Source organism: Balaenoptera physalus (assembly GCF_965194825.1).
Source record: "Balaenoptera physalus genome assembly, chromosome: 7".
NCBI lineage: Eukaryota > Metazoa > Chordata > Mammalia > Artiodactyla > Balaenopteridae > Balaenoptera > Balaenoptera physalus.
Window position 1 is genome coordinate 67,935,556 of NC_138886.1, and position 23,551 is coordinate 67,959,106.

Genomic DNA, 23,551 nt, shown 5'->3' on the forward strand with positions numbered 1-23,551 from the left:
AGTCTCCCTGCAAGACATCCATAGTCTAATGAATTTGACTTCTAGATCACAATATTATAGAGTTTCTGTGGCCACATAAAATCTCACTGGCAAATAGTGCTACAGTAGGGTGGCAATGTCCACTGTGGGTCCTGGCGGAAAGATAGCTGCGCATGTGCCATATTTGTGCCAGCCCAGCTCTAAATGCTGGAAAGTCTATCCTTAGATTAAGTCAGACCATCACAGTGCTCTGTACCTGGATGATTCGTTTTGGTTTCTTAAGGTTTGGTTTTACTAAATGTTCCCTGACCATTAGGATTCATCAGTGGTTATTGAAAAGCCAGTTCTTTGAAACTTCTTGTATTTATTTGCTCAGATGTTCTTAGGACATTGTTACATGGCACTGTCTTTCAGAATACTCACAGAAGATACATATCTAGGATTTCAGTGCTTTGAGTAATTATGATTCTCCTGAACCAGTTTGTCATTAATTCATTACATAAATATTTATTGAGTGTCCACTGTAAGGAACACATTATCCTATATATTTTCTAAAAGATCGAGTAGATGCTGTGACCCTTGTCACTGCTCATGTTTTCCTCTTTTCTAGGAAGCTCACGTCCAGATCTGTGACCCCTATCTAGAAAATGTATAGGACTTAACAATGTGCATTTATGTAGTTCTCGTTTCTGGCTGTAACTCACCTTTTTGACCCTTATTTTTCTCTTTGCCCCGTTTTCTCTTTTGTTTTTGAAAAGTTTTATTGTGTTTTATCATGTGTATATGCTATAAATCATTTTATAAAAAGGTAAAGCATAAACAAATCAATGTCTAAATCTTTTAAAGATAAGGTTGGAGATCTACTATTTTCCCTATTAACATAGATAGTAAATGAGTTATAATGTGTGTAAGAGCACTCTCTTCCCCCATAAAGTTCTATCTGAATTAAATAATTATAAATAAGAGCAGCTGTGATCAGATTTGCAGAGTTTCATTTTCCATATTTGTCTTGCCCAGTGCTGAAAATAAAGGGATTTAAAAATTTCTTACCTCATGGTGTTGGATCAAGAAAAGCTTGACATCACTGGCTCAGTATTTGATGCTAGAAGTTGAGGTCCTTACGGGAAACCATTTGAAACGTGGCCAGTGTGAACCCACCTAAGCATGTCATTCTGAGGCATGGTATCTGCCTGTGGACTGTGTTTATTTACATTCTCCAAATTATCCATGCAGTGATCTTTCTTTCTCCTGTGGCTCCTGGTGAAGACATTTTATTATACATATTTCAGTGTCTAGAGAATTTCAGTCTTGTGTTCTGCCTGTTCACTTGCTATCAGCTATGTGAGGTGAAGAAAGAAACCCCTATCAGCACATACTGTAGGCCTGATGCCTAAAATCTGCATGACATGCTCAAAGTCTGTGAGCCAACTTGGACTGGATGTTATAGTTCTAGTTTTTTGTTTAGGAAGGGTTTCCCCTGCCCCCTTTTAAGTAAATCCTGAAAAACAATGAAGAAAAATCAACAGTGTTAAGTGTGTGTGCTCCCCTCAAGAGACAAAGAACTGCCTGTCTGTATGCATGTATACGTGTGTGTATACAAAAAGCATACATTCAAGACACAAAAGCAAAAGTTGACGATGATGTCTAAACAACAAAAACATCTTGGAGAGTCTCACTTTTTATATCACCTGGGACAAAAATTTTCTCTTTTTTTTTTTTTTAAAAAACCAAAACTGTGCAATCATTTTGGATGGGGAAGAAGTTAGACCACCGAGCTGACACCTAGTAGCAGAATACTAATAAGCTGCATTAGGCCAAAATACTGTTAGTTTTCCACCCTTTACAAAAAATTCCATGCAGTTGACAAGGTTATGAGTGGTCATTACCTTGCTTTAATGTTTTGTCCAGAATGGGGTGGTTCTGGGAACTCAGTGACCTGAACATTGTCTTCCATAACATTTCATTAATAATGAGCATAGGTGCACATGGGTGTCTTAAAAATACTAGCCCAAGGGGCTTCCCTTGTGGCGCAGTGGTTGAGAATCTGCCTGCCAATGCAGGGGACACGGGTTCGAGCCCTGGCCTGGGAAGATCCCACATGCTGCGGAGCAACTAGGCCCGTGAGCCACAATTGCTGAGCCTGTGCGTCTGGAGCCTGTGCTCTGCAACAAGAGAGACCGCGATAGTGAGAGGCCCGCGCACCGTGATGAAGAGTGGCCCCCGCTTGCCGCAACTAGAGAAACCCCTCGCACAGAAATGAAGACCCAACACAGCCATAAATAAATAAATAAATAAAATTAAAAAAAAAAAATACTAGCCCTTTATAGTAATTCTTGTTCATGTACCAGGACAGAAGTTTAGGTTTGGCTTCTAGTTGTCATTTATAGTACATCTGTTTCTCTGTGTACACAGATACATGCAGACACACATGCACACATATATGTGCATTTTTGTACACATGTATGTCATCAGTGATGGCAGTCTAAGGTTGCCTATCTGTAACCTACACTGGAATTATTAGTAAACCATTATGTTTGGTGCTATGTGTTTCAGTGATTCACCAACATTCATTGTACATCACAAATGCCAAACGTTGTGCTAACCAGCAAAATAGAAAGAGTAATAAAACAGGGACTTTCAAATAGCCCATGATCTGCTGTGGAGACAGACATGTTAATAGATTAAACTCAGTATAAATTATACAGCTGTTTGAATTGAGTATATATAAAAGAAACCCCAAAATAATATTGGCGTAAGCACATAAAGGAGTTACTCTCTCAGCAAAAAAAAAAAACCCAAAAAAGAGTCAAGATGTAACCAGTCCAAGTGGGGTTCCAGAACGAGGCTCTTTCTCTCTCTCTGCTCTGCCATCCTTCCATTCTCAAGACTGTCTCATTTTTTAAGAAAGCCACTGGAGCCAACAGAAGGCAGGCAGGCAAAAGGGACCCTCCCCAACTAAGTCAGCTTCTTGTAAGCAGCCTTCCCAGGAGTCCCACATAACTCTCCCACTTTTATTTCACTAATTACAACTTGGTGACATAGCCAATGAGAAATGTATTCTTTTAACTGGATATATTGCCACCCTAAATAAAATTGGAGTTCTGTTACTGAGAAAAATAGGATAGATGGGTATTAGGTGGCAATTAGTACTCTCTGCTACATGGAATTATGAACAAAAGGCTGAGAAAGTATTGACCATTAAAGTACATAATTCTGGAATCTGAAAAAGGCTTTTTCGAGGAGGAGACACTTAATTGGGGATTTGAAGGATGAATAGGAGTTTGCCAAATAAAGAATTGGGAAAGAGCACTCCAGGCAGAAATAATATCACGTGCAAAGGCACAGAGGAGTCTGGCATTGCACCTGCCAACTAAGCCATTTCTGTATTTCTATTTATTTTTTCTCTATTGTTAATGATAGCTCTTTAACTGATAGTTTAACTGATTTTTAATTAATAGTTTTTCAAGTTCAACAGGTTGAGACATGTCAACAATGATTTTCCTGATATAACTGCAAATAATTTTCCACTTGGACCAAAATAAGAACATTTTATCTATAATTGAGTTAAAATATTTTGGCATTTTAAAAGGGAATTGATACAGAAAGAAAAGAAAACTATTGTGTCAGGGAGATATTTGTCTTTTCAATTCTGAAGTTAAACAAAGCTCAGTTAGAACTGACTTGGTTCATATCCTAGGGTCCATAAACCCACACTGGGAACACTAAGTTGGTGGTCTGGCCAAGTTAGCCTTAAAGTATGTCACCTTCTATTTAGCTATTCCTAATATGACTGTTACTTTGGATCTATGAAGCTGGATTATTCTTTTCTTAAAATGGCTTTGGAACCAAAAGAAATCTTTAGGATTAGAGAGAGATTTTCATGATTATCTCCTTTCTGGCTCCTTTAGAGATATCAGAGTCCATTAAAATTTTTCCAGAGAAAGTTAAATCCTTTGAAAAACCTGAAATTTCTTTAATTTAAGGAGTAAACCTACTCAGGTTTGAGATACCTGAGAGTATGAGTTCCCATGCCCACTGCCCTTCCACACAGCTGAGTATCTCATAAGATTAAGGTCATCTCTCTTCAACCCCAAACAAGAACAGTAGAGTCAATGATTCTTTGAATACTGCCTAAGTTAAGATTGCCATATTTTCTCAAAGGATTCAACACTACTAAGGCAATCAGTTGCTTTAGTCTTCTGATATCTTTTTATTGAGATAGAATTGACATAATATTGTATTAGTTTTAGGTGTACAAAATAATGATTTTATATTTGTATATATTGTAAAATGATCACCACAATAAGTCAAGTTAATATCCATCACCACACATAGTTACAGATCTTTTTTCTTGTGATGAGAAATTTTAAGATTGACTTTCTTAACAACTTTCAAATGTACAATTCAGTATTATTAATTATAGTCACCATGCTGTACATTACATCACCATGATTTACTTATTTTGTACCTGGAAGTTTGTACCTTTTGACCACTTTCACCCATTTCACCCACCCTCAACCTCTACCTCTGGCAACCACCAATCTGTTCTCTGTATCTATGAGTTGTTTGTTTGTTTTTGGATACCACATATACATGAGGTTGTATGATATTTGTCTTTGTCTGACTTATTTCACTTAGCATAATGCCCTCAAGGTCCATCCATATTGTTGCAAATAGCAGGATTTTCTTCTTTTTCAGAAAGGTAGATAGATAGATAGATAGGTAGGTAGATAGATAGGTAGGTAGGTAGGTAGGTAGGTAGGTAGGTAGGTAGGTAGGTAGATAGAGATTATCCATTCATCTGTCAACTGACACTTAGAATGTTTCTATGTCTTGGCTACTGTAAATAATGCTGTGATGAAAATAGGGGTGCAGATATCCTTTCAAGACAGTGATTTTGTTTCTTTTGAACAAATACTCAGAAATGAAATTGCTGGTTCATATGACAGTTCTATTTTTAATTTTTTGAGGAACCTCCATACTGTTTTCCATAGTGGCTGCACCAATTTACATTCCCACTAACAGTGTAGGAGGGTTCCCTTTTCACCACAACCTCACAAACACTTGTTATTTGTTGTGTTTTTGATAATAGTCATTCTGACAGGTGTGAGGTGATATCTCATTGTGCTTTTGATATGCATTTCCCTGATAATTAATGTTGTTGAGCATCTTTTTATGTGTCTGCTGGCTTCTGGATGTCTTCTTTGGAAAAAATGTCTATTCAGGTCCTCTGCCTACTTTTTAATTGGGTTGTTTGGTTTATTTTCTCTTGAGTTGTATGAGTTCTTTATATCAATATATTTTGAATATTAACCCCTTATCAAATATATGATTTACAAGTATTTTCTCCCATTCGGTTGGTTGTCTTTTCATTTTGTTTCTTTGTCTCCTTTGCTGTACATAAAGATTTTAGTTAGATGTAGCCCACCCCCCTTGTTTATTCTTGCTTTTGTTGGCAAATCCAGTCTGATTTTTTTTTTTTTTTTTGCCAGCTTTGGTTTTTGCATACTTTCTAATTAGCTAGTATCTAGGCATGACTAAAAGATGCAGTAAGCCTCACAGCAACACCTCCCTTTCATCTAGTTAAGTCTGACTCCTCATTCAGAATTCAGCTCGAAAGACTCTTCTTCAGGAAAATCTTCTCTGGCCCTTCTAAACAGATCTACCCATACTTTAAGCTCTCAGAGTACCCCATATCTGTGTTTTATAGCTTTCATCTAATTATCATTCTGCATGTGTGTGATGATTTGAGTAATATCTGCCTCCACCACTAGACTCTAAGTCCCATGAGGGTGGACCCATATGTACTAGAACTCACCGTTGGATTGCTCCTAGCAGAGTGCCTGGCTCATAACAGGACTTCATTCACTGTTGGATTCAATCACTGCATTTCACACTGTGCTTGGAATATAAGAATGAATGCAGAGTTGCTCAGCTCATGTGTGGGTTCATCTACAGATAAGAATTTTGAAAATAATTTCACTGCAGTTATAGAGAAGGACATCAAAGAAGCCAGCACATGCTGGGCTCTGCATGGACAAAGCTGACGTGAATTCTGAAGTGGCCTCACTGTAACTTCTGAACATATTGAGACCGATTGCAGCTTGACCACAGTGAACGCCCAGAGGTGGAACCAACCCCCCTTCACTCTCCACTTAAGATTTGGGCACTATGTTTTCCTGACATCTTTACATTTTAAAACAAGTACAGCTACTGAAAGAGTTGTTGTTTTGTTATGTATTTTTAAAGATGCCTGTGTGCTTTTAGGGGAAAGGTACATGTTACCACATTTTAAAAATATAGCACATACATAACACAATAGTAAACAGTTGTATTTTTCATACTTTTGCCTAAACATGTGTTTGCAATTATTAGTTGAAGGTGCACAAAATGAAAATCAAGCCTCAAAGAGAGTTCATGTTAACAACCTTTTGAAAGACAGGATGGATTGTGGGGACATTGTGAAGATAAGCCCCTTCAAATGTCACTACACTTCTCATTTTATTTTGTCAAAGACAGTAGTTGAAGTAGTTTGAGAGTAGAATAAGTCTTTAGATATTAGGTTTCACTAGAACTATAGAGGTACAACCTGATTTAGTTTGGATTTGCATTTTTTTTTAACTTGAACATTGGAAAGAAAAGATTAGGGATACAGATGAGTTTGCCCACATAATTGATGAAGGCTTGTGATTTTGTTAAGCCCGATTTGGATGAAGCACAAATGTTTTGTTAGATGTATTTAGAACTCGGCTACTTATTAGCTAAGTGACCTTGGCAAGTTTCATGACCTCCATGATTGTCTTGAGAATGAATGAGATGTGTGTCTTGTGCCTGGTACAGGACAGGGCCAGTCAATAGCAGGCACTCACTGTTGGCTATCTCTGCTGGCCTCTGTGTCAGTCCTCTCTTCCACCACACACACGCACGCTAACCTTGTTTTTGTCTGTTGGCTGATTCTGTGATTCTGTTTCTCTTTTCTTAGTTGAAGTGCTAGCTAGAAAAGGGAGTATTTTTAATTATCATTTAGCAAATATATTTTTTTTGGCTGTGCTTCATGGCATGTGGGATCTTATTTCCCAGACCAGGGATGCAACACATGCCCCCTGCAGGGGAAGCATGGAGTCTTGACCATTGGACCACCAGGGCAGCCCCAGCAAATATTTGATGAAGTCCTACAATTTTCCAAGCACTGTTCTAGTTGCTTGGAATACATCAATGAATCCAAAATACAAAACCCCACCCTTATGCATCTTACATTCTAAGGAACGTATAGAACATAGAGATTATTCATAAAATTTTTCCTGCTGCAGTTATCTCACAGTTGTATTTTTTGTGGTTTGGGTGAAGCATAATTATTGACATTGGGAATTATTTTTTTTTAGTTTTTTTTTTTTTTTTTTTAGTTTTTATTTATTTATTTATATTTATTTTTGGTTGCGTTGAGTCTTCGTTTCTGTGTGAGGGCTTTCTCTAGTTGCGGCAAGTGGGGGCCACTCTTCATCGCGGTGCGCGAGCCTCTCGCTATCGCGGCCTCTCTTGTTGCGGAGCACAGGCTCCAGACACGCAGGCTCAGTAATTGTGGCTCACGGGCCTAGTTTCTCCGTGGCATGTGGGATCTACCCAAACCAGGGCTTGAACCCGTGTCCCCTGCATTGGCAGGCAGATTCTCAACCACTGTGCCACCAGGGAAGCCCAGGAATTATTTTTGAATTAAGGTTCCATTATGTTAATAGTTCAAGATCTTCCTCTCTCCCTCACCTTCTCCTCCTCCCTCCCTCCCTCCTTCCCCCCTCCCTCCCATCTTTCTTTCTCTTTGTATATTTCAGTATATTTGAACTATGAAAATGTCTTTATCCACGCTACATTTTTTCCTTCTTAGCCTGATTCAAATTCCAGCTGAATTCAGTCCCCTCCATGGGAAACATGTCTTAGCCTTCTCAAGGATGATAGGAGGATGATTTGGCGGTGATGGGGCTCACCATGGATCCCTCCATATCAGTAGGCGCCTGGTTGAATTGCACATCTCTCTTTCTTGTTAGATTGTTGGCTGCGATCACCAGCTGGGAAGCACCATCAAGGAAGATAACTGTGGCGTCTGCAACGGAGATGGGTCCACCTGCAGGCTGGTCCGAGGGCAATATAAATCCCAGCTCTCTGCAACCAAACGTAAGACACTCCAGAGATGGGGCAATTTCTGGGCCTTCTGATACTCCCTGGCTTAGCTCCCTGCAACTAGGGAATAACACCTCCATCAAAATGAAGACAAATATGAAAATACTGTGGGAGGAGATTCAGGTTCCTGTTTTGTGGATTAGTTTGGGTGAGACAAGTCAGGTCACCCACTGCAACCCCAAGCAAGAAACCTTTGCTTTTGAGGCACATTAGGAGCGAACTAGACTTGGATCTAGATACACTCTATGTGCAAGCGTGAGCTTTGCTGCCCAGTGTGAGGACAAACTGCATCCCGACCCCTAACTGAGACTTAGTCTGGTGGAATAGCAGAGAGAGAGGGCAGATCAGAACTAGTGCTCTCCTGCCACCGTGAAATCACATGGTCTTCATTTACAAAGTGACCTTTGATCAGTGCTGATCACAGGTTTCTCCAGAATTAATATTGGGCAGTGATTATGTGAAGCCATTTATTGACTGTTGTGCCCTAATCTCTCTATAGCAGCTGAATAACTGTGTGCCTGCTATACATGTACATGCCGGGAACTTTACATGATCATCTCATTTAATCCTTATAACAACCTTATAGCAAGGTACTGTTTATCCCCATGTTATGAATGAGATAACTGAGGCTTAGACAGATTATGTGACTTGCTCAGAGTTATACAACTATGAAGTATCAGAGCCAAGATGTCAGCCCAGAGTCTGATTCCAGAGCTTAAGCACTCATTTGTTCCTCTGGACTGTCCCAAACCCCGCTGACTGTTTCCATGGCGGGACATTTGTAAAGCAGTTACATGGATCAAGGCGAGGTACTTCAAGTATCTACCCAGCTGGGTCCTGCTAGGGTAGATGGTACATGTTTTCAGGATACCTGACCCAACAACAGAGTCACCCAGAAATCCAGATCATTTTACCATACACGCTTCTCTGTGACAATCACTGTTCTAGGCGCTGCAGCAGATGCAGATAGAAATAAAACAACCCTTGTAGTCAAGGCCGTGCATTTTTTAGAATAATTTGACCTTGTTTGGCATAATGTCTCAATTTTGCCTTTATCCAGAATGCTCCAGTAGGTCCTTAATGAGGGCCTCTTTGAACATGTCTCCCCTGGCTTGGGAAATGAGAATGAATGTCTTTACTGACTGTGGTTTTGTCCTCTTTACTTGTTGACTAGCTGGAGGAAAACACTTGACATATGGGGGGTTTATGGCTTTAAATGGACTTGTAGGTGAAGAAGAAAAGGCACTGTTTGCTGGAGAACTATTCCGAGAAGTCAGGAAAAGGCAGCTCGCCAAAAGGATGAGGGTCTGGGGAAGAAGAGGAGGCAGGAAGAAAGACTAGGAACTTTTAAACACGTGAAACATCGGAGCTGCCAGCGTAGGGAACTCTCCCCATTCTACCACGCCTGCAGGCAGTAAAAAATGTGGTTCTGAAGAATAGGAAAAAAAAAAGACCTGAGCAAAGAGAATGATGAAGGGTGAGGTAAGTTAGACATTGATGTAGTACATTCAGGTGAGATTTTTTTTCCTGTGGTTATGCATTGGTAGCTTCCCCTATTAGATGACAAATTAAACAATTTCGAAGATGAAAACTAGAGAAGGATAGAGCCATAATTCTTCTGTAAATCTCTGAAGTCATGGCGGGATATTTGGGGGAAAAAAAGTTACATTTAAAAGGTCACTATGTGATTTTTTTAAAGCATAGAATCTATTAAAGCCCTATAATATTTATTAAAAAAAATAAAAACGAAAGGTCACTTTTATAGAGCTCTTTAAGGAATACTGAAGAGTCGAGGTCATTCTAATCATTTGTGTCACATAATTGAGTCAGTGTTCATTATCTAGGAGTCTAGGGACTTCTGTTAGGCACAAAAAGAGACGACTGGCGTTCGTGCAGTGACTGCTGTATGGCAGCTCGTTGGGGCGTGTTTTCATGGTGAGATTCCTTCCTTTATTCCCTCTCACGTCCCCTGCCTTGCTGTCCTCATAGAAAAGCCCAATCACTCTGCTCGGATAGATATTCCTCTTACCCTCCTGTTTAAAGGATGATCTGGGTCCTTTGGGGCCTGAATCACTGGAACAAAGGCGGAGAAGCTCTGAAAGAAAGAACTAAAGCAGACTGAGAGCCATAAGTCATCTCTAGGTCTGCAAATAGATACCTCAATGAAAAGTGCTCTATTCAAACCAACAGTGGGTAGATTACATAACACACAACCCGATGCTGATCCGTAATGACACAAGGCGATTGATTCCTTGACCTTAGCACCGACGATGCCTCATGACAAAATGATTTATATCAGTAAAGCCCAGCGTATGCATGCATCTCACCACAATCTATAGCAGATGCTGAACAGGATGCCTCACTTATGTTTTCTCCACCCCCAGAAGAACCTTCCACCCTGTATTTACAGACTGTGAGGTGACCCACAGGCAGGAAAGTTTAGGCTGCTCTGCGGGGCCCAGTGTCTGAGCCAGGTGAGCGGCTTTCCACCCGTGCAGGCCTGGAGGAGTTCTGCCAGGTCTCTCCCCTGCTCTCCGCCAAAAAGCACTAGAAGCCAGCCACATGCTCTTTTCAAACTCCTTCTATTGATACTCCCCACATTGAACTCATTTTCTTCTGAACTTACATTCAAGTTTTTCCCTTATGTTATCAAGCCTCGAAGGAACAAAGAAAAAATAGGAGAGTGGAGAAAGACCATGGTGGAAAGTGCCAGAAGGAAAAGAAGAAGTAGGAGAAACTTAGCAAATGGCTGCCATTTGCTGGTGAATAAAAAAGAAGCCATCTTTGTATTAAAAGACATTATTATTGCCTAATAGAAATGCAGAAAACAGAACTAGAGCTGGACCTAGGCACTGTTGCCCCCCTTTTGAAGTAAAAGACTGTCCACTGATAGCGTTCAGCCTTTCCATTTCTCCTGGCCACTTTTTTCTACTTCCCCAACCCGATGAAAAAAAAGAATCAAATTTAGGTTGCATTGACTTACTTTTGATTTTTAAAATTAAAGGCTCATTTTCTTACAGAAGTTATTGGCTCGTACCATATTATGTATTCTCCAAGTATACTCAGAATATACGTAGACCCAGAGTCAGCCTATATGGTATCAATCTGATGTCTCCAGCTTTGCAAACTTCTCAAATGTAGCTGCATGTTTTGAAAATGCCTGGGTATCCAAAATCTCTCTCTCTCTCCCTTGAGTGTCAAGGGCTAGATAAACTAATTTATATCAAGATAAAGTGAAGCTCCTAATACCTAGCTTTCCTTCTCAGACTGTGCTTATGCTGATTTATAATGGCTATGGGTAAACGTATTCCAGGTTTATCATTCTGGCTCAAAGATACTGAGGTAAAGGCTGTTTATAATAAAACACATAACATATGAATGTTTTTAAAGAAAGCACAAAACTCTAAAGAAATTTCCACCTTGCACCTGACCTCAGGCTATATTCACAAGCCACTCATTCATTTGTTCAACAACAAATATTTCTTGGGTACCTGCTATGTGCTGAGGAACTGTTTTAGGTGCTGGAAACACAGGAAAGAGCAAAACAGACAAAAATCCATTTTTCTTATGGGACTTTCATACTGGTGTTAGGGACAGACAAAAGGACGAAACAAATAAATAAAATATATATGTGTCATGGGGTGGTAGGAATCATGGGAAAAAAGAAAGGGGAGGAAAAGAACCAGAGATAGAGATGGGCTGCCAGCCACAGCTGTTGGAGGGGATTGCAATTTTAAATAGGTTAGGAAGAAAAGACTCACTGATAAGATGGCATTTGAGCAAGGATCTGAGGGAGATACAGGTAGGGTACCATGCACAAGATAGCGGAAAGAAAATTCCAGGCAGAGAGATAAGCAAGTGCAAAGGTCCTGAGGTAGATGCATTCTTGACATTTTTCCTAAAGTGACTAAAGTAAAGTGAGTTTAAAGAAGACAAGAAGAATTGATGAAGGTCAGAAGACTGTGAGGTGGGGTGAAGAATGGCACAGATACTGTACGATTTTGTAAGGATTTTGGCTTTTAGTCTGAATGAGGTGAGAAGTCACAGCAGAGGAATGACTTCATTTGATTCATTTTTTAAGAGTATCACTCTATATGCTCTGTTGAGAATAGACTATCGTGAGTCTAACTGTGGAAATAAGAAAAGCAGTCAAGAAGCCAGGCCAAGAATGAGGAAGATTTGGACCATGGTAGTGTATCCCATTCTGGGTATACTGCATTTCTTTGAGTCCAAGACATCATTGATTGAAAGGTGTGACATTATTTTATGCACCAATAAGAAAAAAAGCCTCCACTGAAATTAAGGAATTATGACACAATGCCTTCTAACCACTCAGGGATTTTACTTGGTAGTTATAATAAGATCTATTCGATTTTTTATTTTTTATTTTTTTAACATTGTTATTAGAGTATAATTGCTTTACAATGGTGTGTTAGTTTCTGCTTTATAACAAAGTGAATCAGCTATATGTATACATATATCCCCATATCTCCTCCCTCTTGCATCTCCCTCCCATCCTCCCTATCCCACCCCTCTAGGTAGACACAAGGCACCGAGCTGATCTCCCAATGCTATGGGACTGCTTCCCACTAGCTATCTATTTTACATTGGGTAGTGTATATATGTCCATGCCACTCTCTCACTTCATCCCAGCTTACCCTTCCCCCTCCCCCTGTCCTCAAGTCCATTCTCTGCATCTGCGTCTTTATTCCTGTCCTGCCCCTAGGTTCTTCAGAACCTTTTTTTTTAAGGTTCCATATATATGTGTTAGCATACGGTATTTGTTTTTCTCTTTCTGACTGACTTCACTCTGTATGACAGACTCTAGGTCCATCCACCTCACTACAAATAACTCAATTTTCTTTCTTTTTATGGCTGAGTAATATTCCATTGTATATATGTGCCACATCTTCTTTATCCATTCATCTGTCGATGGACACTTAGGTTGCTTCCATATCCTGCCTATTGTAAATAGAGCTGCAATGAACATTGTGGTGCATGACTCTTTTTTAATTATGACTTTCTCAGGGTATATGCCCAGTAAGTGGTGCTGGGAAAACTGGACAGCTACATGTAAAAGAATGAAATTAGAACACTCCCTAACACCATACACAAAAATAAACTCAAAATGGATTAAAGACCTAAATGTAAGGCCAGCCACTATAACACTCTTAGAGGAAAACACAGGCAGAACACTCTATGACATAAATCACAGCAAGATCCTTTCTGACCCACCTCCTAGAGAAATGGAAATAAAAACAAAAACAAACATATGGGACCTAGTGAAACTTAAAAGCTTTTGCACAGCAAAGGAAACCATCAACAAGATGAAAAGACAACCCTCAGAATGGGAGAAAAATATTTGCAAACGAAGCAACTGACAAAGGGTTAGCCTCCAAAATATACAAGCAGCTCATGCAGCTCAATATCAAAAAAACAAACAACACAGTCCAAAAATGGGCAGAAGACCTAAATAGACATTTCTCCAAAGAAGATATACAGATTGCCAATAAACACATGAAAGGATGCTCAACATCACTAATCATTAGAGAAATGCAAATCGAAACTGCAATGAGGTAACACCTCACACCAGTCAGAATGGCCATCATCAAAAAATCTACACACAATAAATGCTAGAGAGGGTGTGGAGAAAAGGGAACCCTCTTGCACTGTTGGTGGGAATGTAAACTGATACAGCCACTATGGAGAACAGTATGGAGGTTCCTTAAAAAACTAAAAACAGAACTACCATATGACCCAGCAATCCCACTACTGGGCATACACCCTGAGAAAACCATAATTCAAAAAGCATCATGTACCACAATGTTCATTGCAGCTCTGTTTACAATAGCCAGGACATGGAAGCAACCTAAGTGTCCATCAACAGATGAATGGATAAAGAAGATGTGGCACATATATACAATGGAATATTACTCAGCCATAAAAAGAAATGAAACTGAGTTACTTGTAGTGAGGCAGATGGACCTAGAGTCTGTCATACAGAGTGAAGTCAGTCAGAAAGAGAAAAACAAATACCGTATGCTAACACATATGTATGGAATCTAAAAAAAAAAAAAAAAGGTTCTGAAGAACCTAGGGGCAGGACAGGAATAAAGACGCAGATGCAGAGAATGGACTTGAGGACACTGGGCGGGGGAAGGGTAAGCTGGGATGAAGTGAGAGAGTGGCATGGACATATATACACTACCAAATGTAAAATAGCTAGCTAGTGGGAAGCAGCCACATAGCACAGGGAGATCAGCTCGGTGCTTTGTGGCCACCTAGAGGGGTGGGATAGGGAGGATGGGAGGGAGATGCAAGCGGGAGGGGATATGGGGATATATGTATATGTACAGCTGATTCACTTTGTTATACAGCAGAAACTAACACACCATTGTAAAGCAATTATACTCCAATAATGATATTAAAAAATATTAAATTAAGATATACAGTGAAAAAAAAAAAAAGAACTACCAGAAGATCTATTTTAGATTTAGATTTTTTTTTCATATGTTACTCTTATGCATAGAGATAAGGAAAATAAAAGAAATGAATTAGTAACTTGATAAATGAAATTGAAATAAAAACTTTTCTTGAACTTCAACTTCTCTTTAATCATTTTTGGACTCAGTCTCCACACGTTATTGGGCTACTTGTGATACAGCATATTTAAAAGAGTCCACAAAAGAAATAAAATCCATTGGAACTGAGCTCTTTTTAAACAGCTTTATTGAGGTATAAACGGGCTATTTAAAGTATAAAGTTTGGTGAGTTTTCACATATACATACACCTGTGAAACCATAACCATGATCAAGATCATGAATACTCATCATCCCAAAAGTTTTCTCGTGCCCTTGTAATCCTTCCCTCGTGCTCCCTCCTGCCCCTCTCCTCTGTCAACCACTGATCTTCTTTCTGTCACTATAGATTAGGTTTCATTTTCTGGAATTTTATATAAATGGTATCCGTGGGGTCTGCATCCATGGATTCAACCAACTGTAAACATAATACTTTGGTTGGTTGAATCCATAGACCCTGCAGATACAAAGGACCAACTATGGAACTTGAGCATCCATGGATTTTGGTATCCACAGCAGGTCCTAGAACCAATCCACCTGTGCATACTGAGGGAAAACTCTATAGTCTTCTATCTGGCTTTTTTCATTCAGCATAGCTATTATGCGATTCGACATTTATTAACATCGTAGCACACATCAGTAGTTCATATTATTTTGGAATATATATACTGCTATGTAGTAATTCCATTGTATGGACGTACCACAGTTTGTTTATTCATTCACCTATTGATGGATATTTGGGTTGTTTCCACTTTGGGGCTCTTATAGATAAAGCTACTGTGAACATTTATGCAGATGTCTTTGTAGGGATATACACTTCCCTTTCTCTTGGGTAAATTTCTGGAAGTAGAGTGGCTAGATCATATGGTAGGTGTATGTTTAAGAAACTGCCAGGCTTGGGACTTCCCTGGCAGTCCAGTGGTTGAGACTTTGCCTTACAATGCAGGGGGTGTGAGTTCGATCCCTGGTTAGGGAGCTAAGATCCTACATACCTCGCAGGCAAAAAACCAAAACATAAAACAGAAGCAGTACTGTAACAAATTCAGTAAAGACTTCAAAAATAAAATGGTCCACATAAAAATAAAAATTAAAAAAATCTTAAAAAAAAAAAAAAAGAAACTGCCAGGCTGTTTTCCTGAGTATTTTACTATTTTGCATTTCCACCAGCAATATATGAAAGTTTCACTTGCTCTGCATTCTTCCCAGCACTTGATATTGTTAGTGTTTTTTATTTTAGCCGTTTTTAATTGGTGAATAATGGCATCTCATCATTGTTTTCATTTTCATTTTCTTAATGGCTAATGATTTTGAACATCTTCTCAGGTTGTATTAGTTTCCAGTTGCTGCTGTAATAGATTAACACAAACTTAGTAGCTTAAGGCAGCACAATTGTTTTACAGTTCTGGAGAGTCAGAAGTCTAAAATGGGTCCTGCTGAACTAAAATCAAGGTGTTAGCAAGACTGTGTTTCTTCTGGAGGCTCTAGGGGAGAGTCCATTTTCTTTGATTTTGATTTTCCAGCTTCTGGAGGCTATCTGCATGCCTTGGCATCCTCAAAGCCAGCAACATAGCATCTTCAGGTCTTTCTATGACTGTACTTGCCTCTTCTGCCTCCCTCTTCCAGTTTAAAGAAGGCTTGTGGTTACATTGGGCCTACCCAGATAATCTAGGATACTCTTATTTATTTTAAGGTGAGCTGATTAGCAAGCTTAATTTCGTCAGCAACCTTAATTCCCCCCTTCCATGTAACATAACATGTTCATAGGTTCTGGCGATTAGGATATGGACATCTTTGTCAGGAGGAGGGGCCGGGAATTATTCTGCTGGTCACATATGTGCTTATTTCCTCTTTGATATAGTGTTAATTTAAGTCATTTGCCAATTTTTAAAACAGGTTGTTTTGAATTTTGAGGGTTTACATGTTCTGAGCACTAGTCGTTTCTTAGATATGTGACTTGAAAATATTTTCTCTCAGTAGGTACCTTCTTTTTTCAAAATTGCTAACATTATCTTTCACAAAGCAAAAGCTTTTAATTTTGATGGAGACCAGTTTACCATTTTTTCTTTCCATGGATTGCACCTTTAATGTCATGTCTAAGAACTCCTTGCCTAATCCCAGGTCACAAAGTTTTCTCCTGTGTCTTCTCCTAAAAGTGTTATAGTTTTATATTTTACCTTTAGATCTATGACCCATTTTCAGTTAATTTTTTTTTCTTTTTTTTGGCTGCATTGTGTCTTCACTGCCATGTGCAGGCTTCCTCTAGTTGCAAAGAACGGGGACTACTCTTCATTGCAGTGCACGAGCTTCTCATTGCGGTGGCTTCTCTTGTTGCGGAGCACAGGTTCTAGGCGCGTGGGCTTCAGTAGTTGCAGCATGTGGGCTCAGTAGTTGCAGTGCACGGGCTCTAGAGCACAGGCTCAGTAGTTGTGATGCACAGGCTTAGCTGCTCCACGGCATGTGGGATCTTCCCAGACCAGGGCTTGAACCCGTGTCCCCTTCACTGGCAGGCAGATTCTTAACCACTGCGCCACCAGAGACATCCCCAGTTAATTTTTATATAAGGTATAAGTTTTATATCTAGGTTGAAATTTTTTTGTATAATGATGTCCCATTCTTTCAGCCATTTGTCAAAAAGATGATCTTTTCTCCCTTGAATTGCCTTTTAAACTATCAAAAGTTCATTGTCCATTTCTGTGTGGGTCTATTTCTGGACTCTCTATTCTGATCTATGTGTTGATCCCTTCACCAGTACCACATTGTCTTAATTACTATAGCTTTAAAGTATGTCTTAAAATCAGGTAATTTGATTTTTCTAACTTTATTCTCCTTTTCAAAGTCATTTTAGCTATTCTATACTAATTCCTTTGACTTTCCATATAATCAGGTTGTCTATCTATCTATCTATACAAAAAAAATCTTGGTGAGATAGTTATTATAATTTTGTTAATTCTATAGGTTAACTTGGAGGGAATTTACATCTTTAATATGTTAAGATATTAACCTATGAGCACTTCATGTCTATCCATTTATTTAGGTCTTCTTTGTTTTCTTCATCAGCCTTTATTAGTTTCCAGCATATATTTTAGTTAGATTTATACCTCTTTCATTATTTTGCAGCTGTTACAAATGGCGTCGTATTTTACATTTCAGTTTCCAGTTATGCATTGCTAGTTTATTCTTGGCCATCTATTTTGCAAACTTGCTAAACTCACTTATTCTGAGAGTTTTTAAATTTTCTACGTAAACAGTCATTGTTTACAAATAAGGATGGTTTTACTTTCTCCTTTTCAATTTGTAAACTACTTATTTATTTATAACCTTACTGTACTGGCAAGGATATCTAATACGATGTTGAGCAGAAGTGGCAAGAGTAGATATTCTTACCTTATTGCCAATCTTAAAAGGGAAAGCATTTAGTTTCTTAGCATTAAGTATGATGTTAGCTGTAGATTCTTTGTAGATGCTCTTTATCACCTTGAGGAAGTTCTCTTCTATTCCTAATTTGCTGAGCATTATTATCATGAATTAATGTTGAATTTTGTCAGATGCTTTTTCTGCCTCAATTGATATGATCATGTGAAAGTTCCTTAGAATTTTATTGTAATGGAGAACATTAAATGATTTTCAAATGAAGAACCAACCTTGCATTCCTGGGATATAAACTCTACTGGGTCATAGTGTATTATTCTTTGTATAGATTAAAGGATTTGATTTGCCAGTAATTTTTTTTGGCTTTTTTACATCTGTGTTCATAAGAGAGAGTTGTCTATAGTGTCCTTGTTTTATACGATCTTTGTCTGGTTTTGGTATCAGCATGATGCTGACCTCATATCATGAGTTGGGAAGTGTGATCCCTTCTCTTCTGTTTAGTGGAAGAGGATATAGGATTGATGGTATTTCTTCTTTAAATGCTTAGCAGTATTCACCAGTGAAATTCTCTGGGCTTGGAGATTGTTTTTTCTACTTAACCTTTTCAACATATGAAATAGAATTACAGTAACTATTTTAATGTCTCTTCTATGTTTTAATTGACTGATTTTTCTTTTCAGGTATGAGGTGTATTTTGGGGAATTTCTTTGCATGCTGGGTAATTTTTGACCTGATTTCAGACATTGCAAATTCTACCTTCTTGGAGACTAGATATTTTTTTATTCCTATAAATATTCCTGACTTTTGCTCTAGAAGCAGTTAAATTACTTGGAATCAGTTTGATCCTTTGGGGTCTTAAAATTTGGTAGACAGGACTAAGCCATGTTTGGATTAGTGGTAAATGTGCCCTGCTGCTGAGACAAGACCCTTCTAAGTACTCAGTGTCCCATGAATTATTAAGTTTTCCAGCCTAGATGCTGGATAAAATACTATTCCCAGTCCTATTTGTGTGGGTTCTATTTTGTGCGGCCCTGTTTGTGTGGTTCTTTTCCTGGCCTCAGATTGGTTTTTCACATACGTGTACTGATTAGTATGTTGATGCTGCTAGACACCTAAAGGGAATACTCTTAAACCTCCACAGTTGTCTCTGTGTCCTTCTGTCCTCTCTGGACACAGAGAGATAACCTGTCCTTCAAACTCTAGCCACTTTGATCTCTGGACCTTTACCTTTGTCTCCTCAACTCAGGCAATCCACTGGGCTCTATCCAAGTTCCCACTTCCATGGATGGCCTAGGAGGTCTTTCAAGGCAGAAGACTGAGGCAATGTTAGGGTTCATCTCATGTTTCCTGAATCTCAGGAATCACTGTCCTTCTTTGCTTTATATCCAGCATCTTAAAAGCCCACCTTTGATATAATTTTTTCTGACTTTTTGATTGTTTCGGGTAGGAGATTAAGCCTAGACCCTGTCCCTCCATCTTGACAGGAAGCAGAAGTCTTGATATTGGGTTCTTGATTCAGGTTTGCAATTATGTAGATGTAGCCTGCTTTGGGCTCCCACTTTGGGAACGTTGTTAAGCGCTTCTTTTATTTTCTTATTGAAGTATAGTTGATTTACAACGTTGTGCCAATCTCTGCTGTAGAGCAAAGTGACTCAGTTATACACATATATATAAAAAAACAATGTTACACACCTCTGATTCCTCCTCTCCCTACAACCGCCACAACCATTGGATTTCAAGAGATTAAATACTGTGTTGAACTATTGTCTTGGCATCTTCTTCCAAGCTGCTGACACCCATTTTGCACGTTTGATGTATTGCCTGTTTGGAGGTTGGCACCTCTGCAGGCAAAGAAAACGATGACAGGATCACTACCTCTGTGAGAGAGAATATAACTATTTATTGTGAGGCACATTCTGATTTTATATATGTAAAAACATGAAAGGTTGTTGCTCTCAAAATCGATTAAATATAGTATGTTGACTCTAGGGACAGTAGGACTTTCTAAGTGATTAGAGGTAAAGGTGAAGTCAAGGGTGATTCCACGGTTTTTGGCCTAGGGAACTGTAAGGATGAAGTTCCTCAACTGTAGAGGAGGCTGCACCTTGTTTGGCCTGTCCAGTATGCATCCTCCAGTGTGCAAGACTGATAAACAATGTGGTGGGGGATTTGAAGGACTCAAATTCTTAATTTCACATTAGTTTACTGGATATATTTTAAGAGTAATAAAGTTGTCATGAAGAGAAAAAATATACCATTCAAACCTCCTCAGGATTAGCAGACTACATTTTTATTGAACTGTAGTTGATTTACAATGTTATGTTACTTTCTGGTGTACAGCAAAGTGATTCAGAGATAGATAGATAGATAGATATGCATACACATACACACACACATATATTCTTAGTTATATATATACACATATATATATTTTTCAGATAATATATATAATATATATATATATATATAAATATTCTTTTTCATATGCTTTTCCATTATGGCTTATTACAGGATATTTAATGTAGTTCCCTGTGCTACACAGTAGGACCTTGTTATTTATCGGTTTTATACATAGTAGTTTGTATCAGCTAATCCCAGACTCCTGATATATCCCTTCCCCACACCACCTTTCCCCTTTGTAACCATAAGTTTGTTTTCTACATCTATGAGTCTGTTTCTGTTTTGTAAATAAGTTCATTTGTATCACATTTTAGATTCCACATATAAGGGATATCATATGGTATTTGTCTTTCTGTCTGACTTACTTCACTTAGTGTGATAACCTCTCGGTCCATCCATGTTGCTGCAAATGGTATTATTTCCTTTTTTTATGGCTGAGTAGCATTCCACTGTGTGTGTGTGTGTGTGTGTGTGTGTGTGTATTCCACATCTTCTTTATCCATTCATCTGTCAATGGACATTTAAGTTGCTTCCATGGGCAAACTAATTTTATATGTACCCAACTGTATTAACAATGGCTCTTTCAGGACTTCCCTGGTGTCACAGTGGTTAATAATCCGATTGCCAATGCAGGGCACATGGGTTCAAGCCCTGATCTGGGAAGATCCCACATGCCGCAGAGCAACTAAGCCCATGCGCCACAACTACTGAGCCTGCGCTCTAGAGCCTGCAAGCCACAACTACTGCAGCCCACGCACCTAGAACCCATGCTCTGCAACAAGACAAGCCACCACAATGAGAAGCCCATGCACCACAAAGAAGACCCAATGCAGCCAAAAATAAATAATTTATTTTTTTTTAAAGGCACTTTCATTTAAAAAATACTAATAAGATTAAGTATCAGCCTCATAGGCTTAGAGAGAAGAGTCTTTAAAAACATGAACTTACCAACAGATCTAAAAATAAGACAAACTCAGATACCAGAATACAAAATCCTGTCTTTTCAAAAATTATTATTGTCATTTTTCTCTGATACAGCAATAAATCACACTAATAAATCCACATATGACAAAACTAAAAACAAATCTAAGCAGAAGCAAGAAGAACTACAATCCTGCAGCCTGTGGAACAAAAACCACATTCACAGAAACATGGACAAGATGAAAAGGCAGAGGGCTATGTACCAGATGAAGGAACAAGATAAAACCCCAGAAAAACAACTAAATCAAGTCAAGATAGGCAATCTTCCAGAAAAAGAATTCAGAATACTGATAGTGAAGATGATCCAGGACCTCGGAAATAGAATGGAGGCAAAGATCAAGAAGATGAAAGAAATGTTTAACAAAGACCTAGAAGAATTAAACAACAAACAAACAGAGATGAACAAAAGAATAACTGAAATGAAAACTACACTAGAAGGAATCAATAGCAGAATAACTGAGGCACAAGAACGGATAAGTGACCTGGAAGAGAGAATGGTGGAATTCACTGCTGCGGAACAGAATAAAGAAAAAGAATGAATAGAAATGAAGACAGCCTAAGAGACCTCTGGGACAACATTAAACGCAACAACATTCGCATTATAGGGGTCCCAGAAGGAGAAAAGAGAGAGAAAGGACCAGAGAAAATATTTGAAGAGATTATAGTCGAAAACTTCCCTAACATGGGAAAGGAAATAGAGCCACCCAAGTCCAGGAAGCGCAATGAGTCCCATACAGGATAAACCCAAGGAGAAACACGCCGAGACACATAGTAATCAAATTGGCAAAAATTAAAGACAAAGAAAAACTATTAAAAGCAGCAAGGGAAAAATGACAAATAACATACAAGGGAATTCCCATTAGGTTAACAGCTGATTTCTCAGCAGAAACTCTACAAGCCAGAGGGAGTGGCATGATATACTTAAAGTGATGAAAAGGAACAACCTACAACCAAGATTACTCTACCCAGCAAGGATCTCATTCAGATTCGATGGAGAAATCAAAAACTTTACAGACAAGCAAAAGCTAAGAGAATTCAGCACCACCAAACCAGCTCTACAACAAATGCTAAAGGAACTTCTCTAAGTGGGAAACACAAGAGAAGAAAAGGACCTACAAAAACAAACCCAAAACAATTAAGAAAATGGTCAGAGGAACATACATATTGATAATTACCCTAAACGTGAATGGATTAAATGCTCCAACCAAAAGAAACAGGCTTGGTGAATGGATACAAAAACAAGACGCATATATATGCTGTCTACAAGAGACCCACTTCAGACCTAGGGACACATTCAGACTGAAAGTGAGGGGATGGAAAAAGATATTCCATGCAAATGGAAATCAAAAGAAACCTGGAGTAGCAATACTCATATCAGTTAAAATAAACTTTAAAATAAAGAATGTTACAAGAGACAAGGAAGGACACTACCTAATGATCAAGGGATCAATCCAAGAAGAAGATATAACAATTATACATATATATGCACCCAACATACGAACACCTCAATACATAAGGCAACTACTAACAGCTATAAAAGAGGAAATCAACAGTAACACAATAATAGTGGGGGACTTTAACACCTCACTAACACCAATGGACAGATCATCGAAAATGAAAATAAATAAGGAAACACAAGCTTTAAATGACACAATAGACCAGATAGATTTAATTGTTTTTATAGGACATTCCATCCAAAAACAGCAGATTACACTTTCTTCTCAAGTACGCACAGAACATTCTCCAGGATAGATCACATCTGGGGTCACAAATCAAGCCTCAGTAAATTTAAGAAAATTGAAATCATATCAAGCATCTTTTCTGACCACAATGCTATGAGATTAGAAATCAATTACAGGGAAAAACACGTAAAAAACACAAACACATGGAGGCTAAACAATACATTACTAACTAACCAAGAGATCACTGAAGAAATCAAAGAGGAAACCAAAAACTACCTAGAGACAAATGACAATGAAAACACGATGATCCAAAACCTATGGGATGCAGCAAAAGCAGTTCTAAGAGGGAAGTTTATAGCTATACAAGCCTACCTCAAGAAACCAGAAGA

The 23,551-nt window shown here is 38.6% G+C and overlaps 1 protein-coding gene across 3 annotated transcripts in view; it reads left to right on the forward strand.

The window, feature by feature from the left end:
* ADAMTSL1 (ADAMTS like 1) overlaps nucleotides 1–23,551 on the forward strand; it is a 473,568-nt gene that overhangs the window by 140,479 nt on the left and 309,538 nt on the right. For all 3 annotated transcript variants that reach the window (XM_082467989.1, XM_082467990.1, XM_082467991.1), the window contains exon 5: nucleotides 8,019–8,145. In XM_082467989.1, coding sequence (XP_082324115.1) covers nucleotides 8,019–8,145 — 127 coding nt within the window. The remainder of the gene's footprint in view (nucleotides 1–8,018; nucleotides 8,146–23,551) is intronic.